Source organism: Anticarsia gemmatalis, chromosome 20, assembly GCF_050436995.1.
Source record: "Anticarsia gemmatalis isolate Benzon Research Colony breed Stoneville strain chromosome 20, ilAntGemm2 primary, whole genome shotgun sequence".
Lineage (NCBI taxonomy): Eukaryota > Metazoa > Arthropoda > Insecta > Lepidoptera > Erebidae > Anticarsia > Anticarsia gemmatalis.
The window spans coordinates 6,137,696-6,158,283 of record NC_134764.1 but is presented as its reverse complement, the minus strand read 5'-3'; the positions used below and the strand labels follow the sequence as shown (position 1 = coordinate 6,158,283).

Genomic DNA, 20,588 nt, shown 5'->3' with positions numbered 1-20,588 from the left:
TTTCGGCAATCGTTTGATTTTTGTCCTGTTTGTTGACGGCAAATCTTTTAATGGAAAGTGACTATCTTTGATGTATTGCTTATATTACGATATGGAATATTTCTGTCTCGAAATAGGATATTATTTTTCATATTCATTTTACTGAGAACTTAACAAGACGGAATTTTCCAATGCTTCAAGATTTCTTTGTAAACGGAAATAAATTAGGTTTAAATGATTAAATTACAGTTCAATAAATATTACTTCCACAACGATTTGCTAACTAAATATTTTCCCCGAATTAATCATTCGACTGTTGACTATGATGTACAAACAAGTTTCACAGTGTCCACTGTACCGTGGCACATGAAACATGAAAATAAAAAATAAATACAACAAAAAGTGAGAATTCGTCGCGTTGAATTTGGCGAGGCCGTGTATTCGAAAGGGGATGAGATTAATTTGATTGTCGGGTTTACCCGCACTGTGTTTGTCCAGCGCGGGGGTGAGGGGCGCGGGGGTGTGGATAATTACCACCCCGGCCCAGTATTAATTGGCCAAATTTTAATGATGTTCAAATACCAACCGACTACGCTGGCTGTACGCGATTTTGTAAACTCAGATTTTTGTTAGGGCTTTCTACTCTGTTTTAAATGTGTTGATTTTTTTGTATTTTAGTAGTAGTTGATCTGACTTTAGCGTATGCGGTGCTGTAATTTCTAATTTGCATTTATTTATTAACTGCACGTTTGGCGCAGTGGTTTAAGCGGTCACCTCGCCGCTACAACCGTCGCCGCGTGTGGTGGGTTCGAATCCCACCCGGGACAAATCTTTGTGTGATGAGCACGAGTATTTGTTCTGAGCCTGGATGTTAATGTATCTATATAAGTATGTATTTGGAAGTATTTAAGTATGTTTATCAGTTATTTGGTTACCATAGTACAAGCTTTGCTTAGTTTGGAATCAAATGACCGTGTGTGAGTTGTCCCAAAATATTTATTTATTTATTTATTTATTTTATCATCGGAAATTAAGAAAAATAAACCCGGTTTATTTTCATTCTTAACTCTTAACTTTATACAAGTCTAGTGTACCATAGTATTTTTTTCGAAATTATACATTTAATGTGTTTATTAGGTTTTGTTATTCATCAATCCTCAATTGATAGAAGGCTCATTACGTAGATACTCTAATAACACTATCAATGAATAGCGTAGACCACGCTACGCCGCGTAGCATTGTGGCAACTAAAGACGGCACACTGCATACGTGCAATTCGAATACACTATTATACAATGCGGCACATATCAAACATCAAATCAAAACTAACCAATAAATTGAATTCTTGATCCGTTGTTAATCACAAGCGTTGGCACCCGGTGGGGTGGCGTGGGGTGTCGCGGGGTGCCGTGGGGTACTCGGTAATTAAAAGAGAGGTGAATTGAGATAATTATGTTTGCGATAACTCCCGCGATGCACCCGCGTAGCCGCGCAAGGCCTACGCGCGCCGATTGTGTTTTGTTTTCATAATTAGCTAGCGATTCACCGAGGCTATAATTAATCGTGCGATTATGCTGCGTTATTAATATTTCAGGGCTTTGTGTAAACTGTTACATTAACTATGATTTAAGCATTAAAGCATGACTTTGTAATCAGGATTATATAGAGAGTATATTTAGTGAAAGTACCGGATTTCTTTTTACTCTCGTTTCGTTAAGACTACTTCTCGTTACGTTAGAATTTAAGACATTATGATTAATCTTAACTTAAATACTGGTTACGGAAATTGAATCAGATACATTTCTTACTTATGAATATCTTAAAAATCTCATATATCCTAGTACCTACCTATAACAGTGTTCGTATAGCGATAATCTCTACAGCGTATGTTCTTTGTCCTCAGGTCGGAGTTAATACGAACCCCTCCCCTCCCCCCATCACCCCCGCCCGCGTCATCGGCGCCGCCAGCCCCCGTGGTGACGACGGTGACGCCCATGAGCGTGGACAGCCCGGCGGCAGCGCCGACGCCGCCCGCGCCCGACGTGCCCATGCCACCGGTCACTTCGCAAGAAGTCACTGTGGTCACCATCAGTCCTGTCACGGTGAGTTGAATTTTATTGATGTTTTTACCAGTTTAAAGCAAAAGAAGTAGTTTATCTAGCTGTGGTAATAATTGGCCTCAAATAAGATTTCGTGTATAGTACCTAGGGAAGATCTGACTTTAAGAACTTTGTGCTCTACAAAAAGTTGTCAAGTGACTACAAGTGCACGGCGTACCTTGGTTGTTAAAACCACTGAGTGTGACAAGAAATATTTTTGATATTCTACAGCAGTACATGGACGAAAGTATACAAAGTAGAGTTCATTATTCATCTACATTCATTTTTTGAACGAATGATCGATGTATCAACAAACCACATTCATAGTAAAATCATTACCTTTCCTTGAGTCATTGCCATCGGCTACCTTTCGCGTATACTGTAGCATATCTAACAGGTCCTTCTTCGGCAACAAATTCTTGATTCCCCTTTAGCCTATTCTATTTGTCCGTATCTCGTTGGGACTACCAGCAGGTACTACAATCATAATCTAGCTACTTGAAAATAGCCCGTCCCTAGTAGAAACTATTTATACGTGTAATATTCAATACAAAATTATAATAATCTAACAATACCTTTATATCGTTACCTTTGATCCGGAATAACTGTATTGTTTCTATTTCGATTATTCATTGACCTTTACTTTCAATCAAATATAGTCTAATATCATTCCATGTTTGTTGTGATTTATCAAATTGTTTATTCATATAAATACCTTCCGGGTTGATACGTAAATAATGATTACTTTCTAGGATTACGTTTTACGGAAAGTTTTGATACATATTTAAAGTATCTTACTAATATTATCACTGCGATAACTTGCATAGATGTTTGTTAGTCTTTTACGCTAAAAAGTGCTTAATGTATTAATACCACAAAGATCGTTTATAACTTGTAATAGAATATACTTTTTCCCTCAGAAAATCTATCCTAGCGGATGTAGTTGCGAGCACAAATTAGATAGATGTGTATTTTAATGAAATCATTATTTTAGTTATTCGCTTTAACGAAGTTACTAATTGAGTACCCTTCGGTGTAGAATTAAATATTTGATTGAGCTCATTATTTATATTCCAGTGTAAATAAGAAATTAGTGAGCTTTAAGTATTTGCATTTAATTACAAGTGCGGTCTAATTACGATTCGGTAGAGATTATCTTCACTTAATTTAAACCAACTTTATTGTGAAATTAACTTAATTAACAGATAGATTGACAATTTTAATAATTTTTACGTGTTACAAGGTACACTTGGTGGAAAGGTAGAATCGTGCCTATCATTTCAAATCTCTTTATTATGCACTGTAGAAAATGGTACAGTTAATTTATAGGAAATGAATGATGTCCTTTTAATTATATTCCTCATCATTTGCTATACTTACTCATTTATGACTGCTACATAATGATAATCACACTACACAGTATCTTCTTAACAAGACAGTGCAAATCTTAACCTACCCTTTTATCCGCAGACGTCATCACCTACAAGTACAGCGCCATCAACAGCAACAACGCTAACAACATCGGCGACTATAACAACAACATCGGCGTCGTCGCCGGCGGCCACGCTGACGGTGCCGGCCGTGTCCAGCGCCTCCACCGCGTCGTCGGGCTCCAGCCTGGCCACGCTGTCCACCGGTGGGAGCGCGCCCCCCACGCCGCAGCCAGCACAGCCGCCCACGCCCACGCAACCACCACCAACACCCGAGACTGGTGAGTCCACTTACCGTTTTTACTTATTTGTTCTGTGTTGTGTGAAATCTTCAGGTGATATGTCAGAAGGAAGGATTTGTATTTGCAAGTGAGTGTATTCAAAAATAATACCAGGGTTTTGTTATTCTTTATTAAGTATTTATTCTCTAAAGATAATTTCGGAAGTTCTGCCACTTGATTTACAATGTTCGTTTAAACTTAAATCAACATGATCTTACAGTTCGATCACAGTAAACAAACTTGATACACTTAAAAGTCTTTATTGAGCTTAACACAAAATTCTTCAGCTCTAGAGCCCACAATGAAACGCAGCGTACCATTAAACATTTATTAACAACGTTACAGTCAAACCGAAACACATTTAATTATAACTAATTTAAGCTCGTTAGAAATCACTGATAATACTGATATGTACGAATTCACTACGGCACGACACTTTTACTTGGCGGTTGAGGTCGACGGCTCGGGTTCGGGGTTCGGCACGTTCGGTTCCGACGCGCTCTCCTCGCCGTGGCACCTCTTGCGGTGCTTGTGGACGAAGTAGTAGGAAGGAAACTTGGAGCCGCACGTTTTGCAGGGGTAGTAGTGTAGAGTGGTGCGGGTCTGAGACTTGCGGTGTCGGCACGGCCAGTTGCGCTCCGGCGAGTTCTCCTGCCAGGCGACGTTGAGCACGCGGCTGAATCGTACGGGGCCGTCGCAGGACGCTATGTCCAGGACGGTGTTGCTTTGACGTTTCGGTGGGTCGGGAGCTTCGATGCGCTCGACGTCGAGTTCGCTGGAGGTGGTAGAGGATGGTGACGGTGGTGGTGGAGTAGCCGGGGGGGATGGTGCTCTAGCTCGCCTCGGTACAGGCCGGTGGGCGCCTGGTGGTGGCGCGGGTCGGGCCACGCACGGGCTGGGCCCGAGCCAGGCGCGGTACAGAGACAACATGCTCGCTCGCGGTCGTCACACGACTGCGAGCCGCCCGCCGAGAATACCGCGTTTTATACCCGCGGTAGGGTTGAAGTTTGCCAATTTACACAAGTTTGATTTTTGAAGCGATTCTGAATATTTCTTTGTTGAACGTTATGGCGGAAATAGCGCGGCTAAGTTTTTACGTTTGATTATCATTTCTTAACAAGTCCAATAACATATTTCGGCGGGCGAATCTATTATTATCGATCTTTTAAATGTAGAAATGTATTGATACATTCTCTATTCTTTAATTAAAAACTGTCTAAGATAATATATACTTACAAAGTTCACTTTGAACGATACCAATACAATAATTGTAATTGTTTCATCAAAACGTAACACGAAAACCCTGAAACTCGTTCGCCATTCAAATCCCCCATCATTCGAGATTAGTATTTACACAAAGTGAAATATTAAGCTTGATTCCACGAGTAGTCCCTTGATAATGGTGACTATTCAGCCGCGTGTCTGTGACTTTGAAAACAGTTAATCCATTTACTAGTCCCCCGGCACTGCCTCCATTGACTTTGTAAAACGTCATCTTCATCTTCTCATATTTATATCTTTGTTATTCATTTTTATAATTCTAGTATTGTTGAACGTTGTCTCGAGTGAAATTGAATAAACAATTTTAGAAAATTGGACAGGTAAATTGACGTGGCATAATGTCTCGGAGATTACAAATACGCTTAAAAAACCATTATATCATTATTTAACAAGAGGAAATTACTGATAAAACAATGTTTATAAAACCACAATCTATAATGAAACTTTCGATGAGTAAAATAATATGAAAATTTGTAGCAAAAAAAAATATTAAATTCGTTCTTTATATTTTAATTAGAATACCTACTTTTCCCTATTGGTTTTCTGTATTTTAGTATTTGCTAAAGATGAGACTGATGACATAAATACATAAAATCCCTCCTGTTTTTCACAGGCAGGGTCCCAAGCTAACTTTTTAGTTTAATTACTTACAACAACTATCCATTATTCACAGTAATAACAAGCAGTACAAAATAAACAATTTCGTGATAATTACGATTAATCTGATTGGTACATAAGTTAATCCTCGCTGCGTGCATATGACGGTGTAATCCACGCTAGGGTTGACAGCATAAACCCAGCCACTGGTGGCACACACAGAATTGTAAATCGCACATCGGTACCAACCGGTCTTTTGTAACATTAACTGATTAAATGCTCTATACGATGCTTTGTCTTTACCTTTAGATAATTTAATTGGTCTATCGAAAATATATTTGAATGTGTTGAAAATTAATTGTTATATCTTCAATGATAGTAACATAGGCTAAAATAAGCTAGGCTAATTCTCCCTCAAGCATGCAATTTACCATGAAAATTCACAACGTTTTTATTAACCAGTTAATATGAACGCAGTTGAAATTTAATAATCGTTTCTGATCTAATAAATATACTTTTTTAATTTTCCAAGACAAAAAATCCAACGTAAAAATTGATTCTAATTTAACTTTACTGAAAATATACTTAATTAAATACGTCAAAATGATAATAACTTCCATTTTATCCATTTCACAGTATATATCACATCTCAAAATAAATACGCAATATAAATCAACATGTAAACGTATGGCACAGTATACATCCATTTAATCTACAAAATGTCGGTGTCTGTGTGCTGAGTAAATAAACACGGATAGCCGAGCTCGTTAAATTCTCGCGCTCGGAGGAACATCGGGAGGCAAACAGAGGTGACATCCCGCACCATCCCTCTATAGCCCTCTCTATCCCACTCTACAACTTGCCCACCCGTGGGATCTGAAGTGTGGGCTCGAGTGCAGGAAACATGTTACATTCTGTTTGTGTCACGAAATATGTAGGTAGATCGTATTGTTGCGTACTTTGATTGGTCCCACGTTGGGCGCCAATTTTAATTCAAATGTTCTTTGTACGGATAGTCTTTGCATTTCTGATTTGAAGTTTCTTGTGATCAATTTAAAAGTATATAGCTTTATTATGTATTTTTGTAGCGAATGTTACGTAATTTAAGGTCCATTGCGAAGGTTATCAAGAGTGTTACAAAATTGATTGATTGATTATAACCAACACCAGATTATATCAGAAAAAATATGAATTTTATAAAAAAACAAGCGGTTTATTCTAGGTAGTTATTCGGTATAACGTTGTACAAACGAACGAATAAAACGTTTGATCGTGATCCAATTAGTTCTTGTACAAATACCAGTAATTGGTGAGATTCATCGACAGTGCGGCCACTCGTGCCAGCTTGTGAACACTTCGCAGAATCAAAATATATTATTTGTAGGCTTGGTTTTTATATTCGAATAAATTGCTAATTTTTTGTTTGCCTCTAATACTACCTATTCTAAGTATTTCGTGTTCTAATTACCAAAATGAAGCAATTTTTCGACGTGTCTCGTTCAGATTTGGATAATAATGCGAAAGCCTAGATTAAATAATGTCACCGGAAAATTCTCATTACTTTTGTTTTTCCTAATTCCCCCTTCAACACGTTGTTTTACCATAAGTTTAAAATTTCGCGTTGCATACTTATCATAACATATAATAGTCGCCATTTTATATTCAGGTTTGTTGTAATCATCCATACACAATAGATGCCTAAGATAAGGTTAATTTTCTTTCAAATTTCTCTTCTACATCTTATCTTAAAGATTTGTTATTAATATACAAACTACAGTTTGATAACTACAGTTAAAGCTAGCTATTAACGATAGCCAGTATTACCCACCCTCATCGCTAGTTTGAACAGTCTAGTAAGAAGACAAACGTCAGTAGTTTGCTTAAATTGCAGACGCTAATTAGTGCTCAGAGGAGAACATACAGACGTTACAGATTTATATAGAGAGATAAAGATTAATACATTGTAGAGGAGTTTGTAGAATATTAGGTTGTTGAAAGAGATTGTTATGTGTTATTTGATGTGTGTACTGTGTAACACAAGATCGTCTTGTAAATAATATAACTCTTTTTTGGCGCTTCACAAAGTTTTTAGTATTATCGAGAAGTTAATGAAATCTGCAATAGGTTGCTAATATCATGCATTCAGTATTAAAATCTCGAAGTTTTTAAGTAAATTGAATAAATTATTATTGTGTTTCTCATTTTGTTATGGTCAAAGATCGCATTCATATTTATTTTTCTTTGTTACAATTTACACCGATTTGTGTAGATGCAGTAATACTTCCTAGATACTGTAGTGTTTACGGCGTAGTCATAATTCAATGAACTCATTTTCACATGCCATAATTACGTCTCATTAAGAATATTTTCAAAGCAAGCTGTTCTAATTGCATATAAACTTCAACACTCGCAGGCGTGATTTCTCGGCCTGGCGGTAATTTGAGCTATGAGCGGCGGCGAGCACAAATCTCTGCAGCCAGCACAATAGTTAATTATTTAACTTGCTATGCAGTTTAGCGCCCCGCCCGTAAGCCCTACTACTGGTCTACGAAATTGATTCGTGTTCACTTTTAGTATCGTAGTGAGTTATGTGTAATTATGAGGTTTGTTTAACGTTGATTTCCAGCTCATGTTTTAGGTGTTTTTGGTGAATAATATGTTGCTAAACCAATTGATTGAAAACTAATTTAAATGCCTTGGGCATGTTTTTCAATATTTTTTCTCCAGTTACATTTAGTGGCGAGTGTATTATGCTTGGTAGTTATCTAACAATAAAACAAAAACAATCAAACGCATCTATTAATTACGAACACACGTAAAACAAACAATAGTCAAATTCGACGCGGTGTAATTCAATTTGTATAACAAACACGGAATAAATAATGAAACAAACAGAACATCGGAACTAAACTCACTAATCTGCTTTGCGCTACAAATTGGCGCCCAAACGCGGCCCGCTGAATATTGCAGCGAGCGCCCGGCACAACCCGCCCCGTGATTTACGGATCATCTCGCTCTGTTCTGAATAAACTTGTTAATATGCAAGCACATGAATTATATACTATACACAAACTAGCATTTTTGTTTACTCTATTCTCTACTGTTGTAACTGTTAGTCAAACTATCGAAGTTCATCGATATTTCAAGTGATACGATTTCATATTCAGCTTGTTAATTTTGTATGGAATAGACAGTTAGACTGGCATCCTGCATTGATGGTACATAATTGAAGATACGCATGCATCAATCCATACTTAATATTATAAATGCGAAAGTAACTCTGTCTGTCTGTTATTCATCACGCCTAAACTACTTAACCAATTTGCATGAAATTTTGTATGGAGATATTTTAATACCCGAGAAAGGACATAGGCTACTTTTTACTCCGGGAAATTGACGCATTCCCTTGGGAAAATTCGGGTGGCGGACGAAGTTGCGGGTAAAAGCTAGTGTAATATAAAGTGTTTGTAGTATCTTATGGTGTGTTGTATTTGTCAACAGCGGTAACGGAGCGCATCGGCACACCTTCTTCGAGTACAACGATAACGACGAACACAGTGACGACGACGTCATCGAACTGTGCGGTGTGCAACATGCCGGGCGCCACGAGGACGGTGTCCAGGTCGAGGGCCATCCACTACGGGCTGAAGGAGGAGGCGGTCGGCGCCAGGGTGTGCGAGCCTTGCCACTGCAGGTGCGTGCGGTCCCGGTACACAAGGTGTCCGGTCCCCACGTGCCCAGGGCCCAGGGTCAGGGCGAAACGGTTGCGGCATTTACCCCCGAGATGGCACGACTTAACTTTAGAATTGAAGAGGCCACTTATGGAAGAGTTTGGTGAGTCTACCGTTATTAATTGGATTTGAATACATTATTACATTTATGGTCAATTTTGTAGTTACAGCCGTAAGACGCCTGATTTTGTGTATGTATTTGGAAAACATCGACATTCTAGATCTGGTTTATTATGTTGTTATTCTGCAAAAAACAACGAAAAAGTTAACTTAACGGTATTTTTTTTGTTTGTACAGAAATCCCGAGTGACCTGAGCAAGTGTTGTCTAGCGTGTTTCAAGCGGATAACGCGGCGGCTAGAGACCGTGGTGGAGGGCGGCTCGGCGCCGGAGCCCAGCGAGGACGAGGCGGCGCGCTTCAGAGCGCTGCTGAGGGACCACGGCACCGCCTGGGACAGGATCGCCGCCGTCAGCGGGAGAACACCTGCCAGCTTGAAGGCCTTCTACTTTACCTATAGGTGAGTGTTACGTACTAGTCATGTTTGTTATGCAGTCATACTATACATTATTTTTGTGATTGATGAATCCAGTCTTAAAGCAATCTTAACGTATAATAAAATGGTAAATCTAGGAATAAAATTTATATTTCAGTGTAATATTTTTGAAATAATTTATCGAGTTAGTGTAACGGATACGTTATGATATAGCTTGCAAAGGTATCTTTGGTATCGAAAGATGTCAATTAATTAATTTTGAAGTAATGCGGATGGTGAACTAGCTTCTTATTGTCCTCTAGCTGACAATAAAGATAGATGAAACATAACTCAATTTCTCCATTACAGAAAAAAACTCCAACTAGACACATTAGTAAGTGAACGAACGCCGTCGGCTCCTCGCCTGAGTTCATCGGAGGACAGTGCGCTGAGCTCGGCCGACACGGACACGGCGAGCGGCGGCTCCCCCACGCGGGCGCCCAGCACGGCTGCCGCCGCGCCCGCCCCCGCCCCCCGGACTGACGCCGTGGCCCCCCGGAGACCTAGGCGAGATGAGTACGACTCCTCAGCCACGGAAACGGCTGATGAGGAGAATGATGCGCCTAGTGCTAAGGTATGTATCGTAATTACGTTTGCTTTTTTATTTATATACTAACTGACCCGGCAAACGTAGTAAAAATAAAGTAGTTCACTTGGGGGTATGAAAAATAGATGTTGGCCGAATCTCAAGCCTACTTTAAGATTTCATTATTTTTTTGTTCGACGTAGCAATTCGGTAAAAAGTATAGTAGGATTATTTTTGCATCGTTGATTCACTTATACAAATACTAAATAAGATATATTAAACGCAACAATACATCGATTCATGTGGGAAATAAAAGCTTTTTTTGCTAACTTCAGTATTACAATCAAGCAGTTAAAACGTAATTATTTTGCACTTTGATTTTTACTTACAAAAAACGGTTCATCGGCGTTTGCATTCATTAAATAAGACAGCAAACAAAATATAACCTCACAATTTACATTCCCAGATCGTCCCCCCGACGTCCCTGCCCACGGTGGTGTCGTCCGCGTCGTCGTGCAGCCCGGTGGTGTCGGTGTCGGCCGTGAGCACGCCGCCGGCGGGCGCGCGGGCGCCGGGCGCGCCGCAGACCGTCCGCGACGTGGTGCTCAACCTCATCGAGATCAGCCTCACCAGGGACTCCCAGCCGCAACATCCTAGCATCAAACCACATCAAATTAAGGTATACTTACTATGACTTTTAAGTAATAAAACTGGAGTGTCAGGTTTTAGGGTACATTAAACAGAATTTGAACAGCGAAAATAATGTAGTAGGTTCTAAATGGGGTCCTACCTTTCGCATAGTATAGTTAGCTAGACTTGTTAGCAAGTTTATATCTAGAGTTCAATTGACTTTAGCAATAAGTCAGATGAGTTTTAAATAAATTTTCACGTTATTACAGAAAATACTACAAATATTATTTGTTACAACAGTTTTCTTATTTGTGACAAATCACAAAAGACAAATTTATTTTATTACCCGTGTTAATAACACTATGAAACCTAAAAACTGCAAAACAACATAAAAATACTAAAATTTCATCAGCCCCAGACTAGCACAAAACAAACTTACATAAAAAATCAAAATATAACATCTCCATATCTTGTCAGCAGCTCCCCTCATCCTGCGCAAGCGGTAGAGAAGCACTAGCAACACTAAGCGTCGTCAACAGCTCCCACGTCGGAGCAGCTGGCGGCGCATCTCCCCAGCGAGCAGCCACCATCACTCCATTAGCCCATGCGACGAACAACAAACTACTACCGAACATCTCTTCAAACAATAGTGATAGCAAAGACGTGATGCTGTTACAAATAGAACCGCGCCCCGACAGACCGGAGAGAACAGAACGGCCGGACAATAGACACGAACCTTTATTAGATCTAAGTGTTAAAAGACCGAGGCACGATCAACCGTTCTCACATCCTAATAAATCGGTAAGTTGATGTCTTTTTTACTTCTAGAAAAATGTTCTTAATTTCTGAAATTGAACCGATATAAGGAACAATAATTTATGTGACTGTAGGTACTTCCATATTTACGGTTCAATACTAAATTGCATTACATTAAAAAATATTTAACGGTCTTAACAGTAGTTAGATGTCTGACAACCAGTCTTGCCGAAGGCTACCGTGTTATAATCCAGATAACTGGGTTGTGGAGGTCAGATAGGCAGTCGCCCCATGTAATATACTTGTATTGAGCTGCTCCGGTGAGACTGGAAACCGACTCCAATATAGTTAGAACAAAGGCTAGACGGAAACATACTAAAGTGCATTAGCACATTTTATAGCTTCTGATTATAAATATACGAAATTATGTAAAATATAAAAATTTTATTGTATATTGGATAAAATATTGAACCTATTTTTCCAATCTTCCAGCAGGTATATAGAAACTCAACGGAATACCAATCGTATCGTCCACAACCGGAGAGAGAATCTCCAAATCAGTACTCGAAACCTAAATGTGTGTCACAACCTCCAAGATCAACGTTAAAACAGGCTCCTAACAAGGGGTCAATAACCCTTGGGACCCCAGTCGAGACCTCGAGATTTGAGCCTTTAAGAAACGCTGAGCAAAAGACTGCGGGGTCTATAACGGCTGGGACCCCGGTACATGGGACCCATCACTTGGCGGATAAGAGAGCTATGGAGTACTACAAGAGGCGGAGTCCGGGTGGCGCGTATTATCCTGGGGCCACGAGTCAACCGCGGCCGCAGTCTCCTTCGTTTTCACCTGTAAGTATTAGTACATAAATCTACAAGGTTGTTTGAAAAACCTCCAAACCCTCGTAGGACTAGACAGCTAATATAATAAGATGAATAAATATAATAGCAACAACTTTTGTTCTACAAGCTCTGGCAAAACTCAATACAAGAACAGAAAAAAAAATATTTTTTAAGTTTTCATTGTAGTAGTACAGTCATAACAAAAATTTATAATTTGTAAAAAAAAATTATGGTCATTGTCAAAGTAAATTTAGACAGCGATTTAATTTTTTTCATCGATCCTTAGTAAGTATTAGAAATAAACCGTGTACGTATTTACAGACGGGCGGGTCGGGGTACGCGCGCGCGTACGGCCTGGAGCAGCGGCAGATCATCATGGCGGACTTCATCACGTCGCAGCAGATGGGGCACGGCGGCGCGCGGCGCGAGCGCGAGCGGGCCGCGTCGCCCGGCTTCCGGCCCGACGCCGTGTCCGTCATCACGCGCCACACGCCGCACTACGCGCACCACCACGCGCCGCACCCGCACCCGCTGCCGCAGCACTCGCAGCACCAGCAGCACCAGCAACACCAGCAGCACACGCAGCATCAGCACCCGCACGCACAGCACCAACACCCGCCACATCCGCCACCTGGTGAGTACTACGCTACATCTTTTATAAAACGGCCTAAAAGTGTCTAATTTTCGTTATCAAAGGATGAACTTATATCAAGCTTGATTCGGTTCGAAACGCACGATATGCCTGCACTTGAGCAGCGATATCCTCCTACTATCGACTGTTGAAAACCGAGCGGCACTTCTAGCAAGCGTCGTAGGCACTATCTTTACAATGCAGTGCAGTCTTGGTTTAATACAAAAATGCTCAACTTTAAGACTTAGTATCATATCTGCGAAACAGTAAGTCTTAATTTAGATTGAACGCTTTAGAAGCGTCGACAGCAGCTCAGATCGGATGCATATATTGTTTGGACAACCGTCTACCTAACGCCCTGTACCAAGCTTGTCTCTAAACAGTCTATAATATCCCCCCACAGGTCACGAAGCATTCACGTCGCTAGTGGACGTGGCGTCCGCGGCGACGGCGCTGCCGGTCCCGCGCGGCGCTGCGCCCGACGCCAAGCCTGAACCTAAACAACAACAACACCACGCGCAACCACATGACATCAGGTAAACATAACACTGTTTAAAACTTTTTTGTTATACTAGGGAAAGTGCTCTGAATATTTTTTTTACCGGCTATTGACCATTATCAAGTTGAATCAAGAGTCAGATTTTTTATGCAACTCACTGTAAAAATTTTAAAAAATTGCAAAATCAACGACCAGTTTAAATTAAAATACTATTGCCGGGGTAAGCTAACAGACAAGGACAAAAGATATTCGATTTTTCGATTTGCAATTTTGATGTTTTCTATACCTTAAGATTAGCGGTTTCTTACAGCGGTGTCTTTAGAATAGTTCTTAAATGTATGCAAAGTCCTCCAACCCGCAATTGGCTAGCGTGATGGACTTACTACCTAAATTGTAAACGGGAGAAGACCCTTGCCCAGCAGTAGGACATTAATGAGTTAAATTTATTAATTATTTTATTTTATTATCTTTTATCAATTCCAGATTAGCGATGGCGCAAAAATTCCAACAACTACCACAGTTTTCTGTAAGTATATATAAAACACTTTAATTTAAACTTTGTTGTTGAATTGTAACCACATTCTAATGTAATAATGTTTGTATTTTAGCAAATGTTGGACAGAAGAGTTCAGCCTCAGCAGTACATGGAGAGAGACAGACAGATACACATACAGAGAAGAGAAACGTAAGCATATATATTTTTTGCAAAGACTTTTATCTTTATTATAACATTCCCTATTTGTTTTATTGTTTGAAAGCGATTACTTAACGTAATGAACGATTCAAATGTTAAATATTTGTTTTCTAAGGCGAATTTCTATACACCAATATTCACTTTCAAGTTACTGTCGATATTTTAAATAGGATATTAAAGCCTATTTCGCAAAAAAATCTCAAATCTTCCTGATAGTGACAAGGAAAAATGCACTTTTGGTCTTTTTTATTACACAAAATCACGCCTTGTTCCCATAAGGGTATGCCGAGACCAAAGAACGGCACTTAATACGATTCTTAAAAACTTTCTTAGCGTCATTCACATCCATACATCTAGTCATACACGCAATAAATATGGAAGTTATTATAAAACTGTTATGTTGTTTTGTAGCGCGATCCACGCGATGCAGGAACAGCGTCGCATGGAGCAGCACGGGCAGCAACACAGCCAGCAACATAGCCAGCAACACAGCCAGCAACACAGCCAGCAACATAGCCAGCAACACGGGCAACAGCCGGCGCCGCAGCATCAACCGCAGATTATACACGACAGACACCATATGCCACACCAACTTGTAAGTATAACCACACCATTTACTATTAGGCTTGCTACATGCAAATTCGGCATTAATAGGTCAAGCCGGGTGGTAAAATCGAATATATGTAGATGAGCGTCCCGGAATAAAAACGGGATTGTGACCGGATCTGAGGGGCTATCACGTATCTCAGTTGACAACTAGTGTACGTCAAATTGAAGGCCACTATTCAGTACATTGCTGCTTTGAAATATCGTGCTAATCACTATAATCTAAGGGAAGAAACAATGTACAGCATAGTGGCTTTCGAATAGTTGTCCACTTAGATACGTGATAGAACGCGTGAAGGATTACCTGATCAGCACAAGTGCAATAATTACTTCGAATCAACCGATTCTGTTCGGTTATTCAATAAATAATACCGAATTGATCATGTGTGTATAGCAAGTTTTATAGTGACTGCCAAATACAAATACTTCTTTTAAATGAATATTGTATTAATGTGTTTACGTTGTGTTGTCAGAGTGTATCATCTCAAGACGGTGACCGGCGCATGATCCAGTCGGTGACGTACAGCACGCCCAGTAAACCGCGGGCGCAGACACCACTCGCGCCGCATCATATAGAGAGGAAAGACAAGTAAGTAACACAACAAATACAGTTTCTTCTATATTTTATTAGGTATATTTTGTTCAGAAGTTCGTGTAAAGTTTATTTTACCGATATCTCGAGTTTTAAACCTGACATAATATAGTATTTCTCTCTTGTATTTGGTTCGACAGAGTGTTGGCTTTTCTAATTTACCTCTATATTAGAATATTCTCAAAAGCAGTCCTTAGTTTGCTAACATGTGGTAGATATAATAGTTATAGATCGGCCCTCTATTGCATAGAACTTGCATTGTAAATGGCAAACGGTAGTCTTTTATTCGCGCTTGCCTACATTTTAAAAATAATAGACAGAATCTTTTAAAAAAATGTCCAGTTAGTGCTTCGAAAAGTATCCCGGTTTGATAATTTTGTCTAATAATGTTGTTTCCTCCCCCAGCAGCAGGCCGGTGGTGTCGGCGGCGGCGGTGTCGAGCGCGGTGGCGAGCGTGGTGGCGGGCGCGGGCGCGGCGCCGGGAGCGGACAACCGGCCCCGCCCGGCCGAGGGCACGCTCACGGCCGCCTCGCTCATCGACGCCATCATCACGCACCAGATCAGCCAGAACTCCGACCAGCGGTTCCCTGTGAGTACAACCTTCATTTCTTTTGTACATATTTAATAATGATTTTATGTGTTTGTCTTTTGTTCGTGTTGAAATTAAAGATTGTGTTGTTTAACTTTTATAAAAGTGACATATTTGAATGTATAACATCTTAAATTTATTAGCCTTTTCTCCCTTATTTTATCAATTTTAATCATCTACAATAGATTCACACAGACCAATTACCAATAAGTCTAAAAGAATATTCTGTATTTCTTTTTTTTTTTTTACTTAAACTAAATTTTCAACATAAAATGTAGATTCCACACAGTCAATCAGCCTAGCTTTCCTTCAACATTAGATCCACACGGTAATACCCTAGAATTTTATTCTAATGTCACCATTTTTATCTCAGGAGCGAGGTGAACGCGGAGAGCGAAACGAGCGCGAATCGGCAGCGTCGCAGCGAGAACGCGAGGAGCACGCGGCCGCGCTGCAAGCTCACACCACCAGCATCAAGCTCGGGGACCTGGCCTCCAACATCATCACCAGGGACTTCTGCAGTCCCACCACCTCCATCATGCATCATAAGTAAGTACAACACATTTTGACAACTAAGCATTTGAGCTATTGGACACACAATTCAATAAACAGTACCTCGATTCTCTACCACTATCGACTACCGACAACCGGCTAGCTATCGACATTTTGTCATTTAGAATGTACTGCCAAAAAAGTTTCTACGACGCCCGAAAGAGGCCCTGATCAGATTTTCATACAAAATTTCTCGATGACAGGTCGGTAGTCGATAGTAGTAGAGAATCCAGCTACAGATCTTTTCTTCATCATATGACCGTATGTAAATACATCTACATAAATACGATCATTTGATTACAAACTAAACAGTGTTTGTACTATTCCAACTCGGAAATGACACTTGTACTCATCACACAAATATTTGTCGTAATTTAGATTCGAACCCACCACATCCGACGAGGCAGCTAAGTTGACCGTCACTGTGGCAAACGCATGATTTTTCACCACTAAGATAAAATAATGTTCGAAAGAACCACACCTACTGTTAATTTTTCAGTGTTTTATTTGCCAAAGGAGGCAAATAAAAAAATACTGCGCTTGTGTAATTAATAAATTTGAAGTATCTATAATGTAAAGTTATAATATTTCAAATATTCACAGCAACAGATTTAGCGTACAGAACTCGGAGGGCTACGTGAGCGGAGGCGGCAGCGGGAGCGGCGGCGGCAGCGACGAGTGGAAGCGACGCGACGCGCCCAAGCACGCGCCCTACCTCGAGCCCGTGTCGCCGCCCGACAACCATCCTGCTAATAGGTACGAAACTTTCTATGTGGCCTAGTTTTGAATATGATATCGAATAATATCGAATAATAGGGTATATTTATCTTAGCATTGGGATATCTTGAAATATTCTTACCGTAGATTGCAATTCATCAAGATAATGTGGTAGCCATAATGCCATTATCATTGCAATGCAGTTTTTTCTTCATTTTTTGTAATTTGTAGTTATTTTAGTAATTTTCAAAATTTTGTAAATATGAATTACTAAAAATATATTAAGGGTTATGGTAGTATTTCTTTGGATGATTTGTTTGTAATATTACAAATTATTTACATTATCTTTTATTACAGAAACAACAGCAACCGCCGCTACAGCTGCGTGGGGTCGGGCGGGGTGGGGTCCGGCTCGGCGGGCGGCGGGGGCGGCGCGGGCGGCGCGGGCGGCGTGCTGACGGCCTTCGACTACGTCACCAACCGCATCGTGGAGGTCATGCGCAGCGACGCGGACGAGCGCACCAAGCCGCTGGCCTTCCCCACCACGCAGTACGCGTACCCCTACTCGGCGCTCAACGTGGCCACGAACACCACCGACGGTACGTACCCGACACACGGGCCACAGACAGAACACACACACTACTTAGGTTAGTTCTATCTTATTATACTTGTGACGATGTTTGCTAACTAATTAATAACTCTGCCGTTAAAATGATGTTTTAGAACAAAAGATTTAGACAGACATTTTTTTTAAGTTTAGTTTAATCTCCTTTTCGCTATAATATGCGGTAGTCAATCACTTCATTATATTGAGAGCAGTGGGTTCAACTCCTACCCAGAGTCATATGTAGTCCAGAAATATGTTACATGAATTTAAAGTATTTTTACATCGTTACAACATTTATTTCTGTAATCATATTTGTAAGCTATATACTAACAAACGGTTTCCCCCCCAGCAGGCAGCGCCGCGGGCGGGCACGGGCCGGCGGGCCCCGCGCCGCCGCCGCCGCCGGAGCCCGCGCCGCTCATGTCGGCGCAGTACGAGCCGCTGTCGGACGAGGACTGACGCGCGCCCCCGCACCCGCCCCCGCCCCCGCACCCGCACCGCGCCGGGTAGCGGACCGCCTCCGTTATACGACACACGCACACCTAACACACACCCACGTACGCTCCCTTCTGCTAATATTTAACATTTTCACTACTTTTTGTGCGCTTTTTGCGTTGTCTTATGTTCCAATTGTAAGAAAACTACGGTTGTTGATACTGCTCGGAAACTTATGATTTATGTAAAGCATTATCAACATAATGAACGGAGCGTACTGAATACTGATGGATCGTACTCATGAATGAACGAGACGTATCCACGGAGACAGACGTGTGCAGTGAGTCGTCACATAACGGACCGGCGATGCGAGAGACATTATACATATGAAATAGTAACGAATTATCGAAGCGAGATGTGATTGGACATGTTAGTGCATTTCGTGTGATCTCTCTTATGTTCTGTATAGTAATATTTATATTGTTCAGCCGTGCGGTGACACCGCAGATTGTGTCGATGTATCGGACGGACTCTGACGGACCGCCCGAACGCTCCGGGAGGCGAGACGCGACACGTTCGCGTCGTATCTTAACGATGACTTATGACGTGCGGCGTTATTTATTTATTTGTTCCGCGTTCTTTCAATTATGTTTTCGTAGTTATCGCGTAATAAAGTCGGCGCGTCGTCGGTCCGACGCGGCGACGACGCGGCGACGACACGAGTACGCAGCGTGGTGCGATGACAATCCACTCCACAAAATTGCACTGCCGCTAATAATGCATTACCTCAGTACAATAAATTTAAGTGGCAGAGATAACGCTGACGGTATCGAATATCACTTAAACGGTGTAACGAATAAATAATAATTAGTATTTTAATCCAGTCTTCCATCGCCACTCGGGGTACTCCCGCTCGCTATAGCATAGAACCGCGCGACTTCGTCCATTACTTAGCTACACTTAGTTACTTGTACAGTTGTGGGCGCCGGCTCGCCGCGGCGCTCGACGCTCCGCCCTGCGCCCGCCTCGTGCTTAGTCTCGCGTTAGTTGCGCGTAGTTGAATTATCATTTGTTCATTTCGTCTTGTAAATATCATCGTCGTATCGTTTGTGTAAAGTTGTGTATAACCGTGGAGCGAGGCGGCGCAGGGCGAGCGGTCCCGATCACTCGACATTCATACTATACTCGACGACTGAAGGAACCGTGTTCGTGACCTTCATTATACATATAGATAGCGTAACGTTAACGGACTAGACTAAGTAATATAAATTATATACATATGTAAAAGTGTATGGTTATTATGTATATGCATTTGTAATTATACAGGTTAGCTAAGAGTTTAATTATTCGTTTGATTTCGTTTTTTAGTTAGGTGGTGTGAGTGGCCGTTATAAATATTGTGGTGCGGCGCGACGAGTCCGCGCTTCGCCGCCGCCGCTAGCACTACAGAGGTGCATTTTGCTTTTTGTAATGTGTTCCAGTTTTGGAGTCTCGCGCCACTCCCGCGCCGCCCCTCTCCTGTATCATACACGTCCGCCATCAAATGGTGTTGTTAGTTTTCATACATTTTCACGTACGGTTTATATTGTTATTGTTCACGCCTTGTTCTCACATCGATAGTAACTGTAATTGTAACATTCGCTCGGTGTGGGAGTGGCGCGCGATGTTTTTGTAAATGTTTTCGAGTTATGTGTAAAAAACGACTGATTAAATTTACTTTGAGCGAGTGTCTGGGTCGAGCGGCGGCGGCGGTGCCCGTTGTATACACATTGTGATTTCTTTATAAAAGTTGTAATGTACTGTAAGTAGCCCAAGAAAAAAATAATCCTTGTAAGTCCGAACATAAGCGAAAACAAGCGTTTTGGGAGGACAAATCAATAAATAAGATGCAAATCTACTTTCTGTGTTTTATTTACTATATTCTAATATGAATATGCTTTTCTTTTACCAACAGAAATAGTTTTGAGCCTATAAAGCCACATAA

The 20,588-nt window shown here is 40.9% G+C and overlaps 2 protein-coding genes across 13 annotated transcripts in view; one reads left to right on the top strand and one right to left on the bottom strand.

The window, feature by feature from the left end:
• The window catches only part of Smr (nuclear receptor corepressor smrter), a 127,542-nt gene extending 107,041 nt beyond the window's left edge, over window positions 1-20,501 (top strand). For 4 of the 12 annotated variants that reach the window (XM_076127223.1, XM_076127221.1, XM_076127216.1 and 1 more), the window contains 19 exons: window positions 1,883-2,081; window positions 3,549-3,789; window positions 9,169-9,501; window positions 9,696-9,915; window positions 10,240-10,504; window positions 10,923-11,135; window positions 11,564-11,887; window positions 12,335-12,691; window positions 13,004-13,316; window positions 13,717-13,849; window positions 14,296-14,338; window positions 14,421-14,497; window positions 14,918-15,101; window positions 15,586-15,701; window positions 16,110-16,293; window positions 16,667-16,842; window positions 17,449-17,601; window positions 17,920-18,209; window positions 18,519-20,501. In XM_076127223.1, coding sequence (XP_075983338.1) covers window positions 1,883-2,081; window positions 3,549-3,789; window positions 9,169-9,501; window positions 9,696-9,915; window positions 10,240-10,504; window positions 10,923-11,135; window positions 11,564-11,887; window positions 12,335-12,691; window positions 13,004-13,316; window positions 13,717-13,849; window positions 14,296-14,338; window positions 14,421-14,497; window positions 14,918-15,101; window positions 15,586-15,701; window positions 16,110-16,293; window positions 16,667-16,842; window positions 17,449-17,601; window positions 17,920-18,209; window positions 18,519-18,628 — 3,931 coding nt within the window. In that variant the 3' untranslated portion in view covers window positions 18,629-20,501. The remainder of the gene's footprint in view (window positions 1-1,882; window positions 2,082-3,548; window positions 3,790-9,168; window positions 9,502-9,695; window positions 9,916-10,239; window positions 10,505-10,922; window positions 11,136-11,563; window positions 11,888-12,334; window positions 12,692-13,003; window positions 13,317-13,716; window positions 13,850-14,295; window positions 14,339-14,420; window positions 14,498-14,917; window positions 15,102-15,585; window positions 15,702-16,109; window positions 16,294-16,666; window positions 16,843-17,448; window positions 17,602-17,919; window positions 18,210-18,518) is intronic. The other 8 variants (XM_076127219.1, XM_076127224.1, XM_076127220.1 and 5 more) reach the window with 8 other exon arrangements.
• LOC142981368 (uncharacterized) lies at window positions 3,847-5,608 on the bottom strand. Its single transcript, XM_076127233.1, has one exon. The coding sequence runs from the start codon at window positions 4,717-4,719 to the stop codon at window positions 4,228-4,230; it is 492 nt and encodes a 163-aa protein (XP_075983348.1). The 5' UTR covers window positions 4,720-5,608; the 3' UTR covers window positions 3,847-4,227.
• Window positions 20,502-20,588: the final 87 nt, after the last annotated feature.

Bases quoted from the DNA above. Each gene is read 5' to 3' on its own strand.
- LOC142981368 (XM_076127233.1), bottom strand. From the start codon at position 4,719: ATGTTGTCTCTGTACCGCGCCTGGCTCGGGCCCAGCCCGTGCGTGGCC.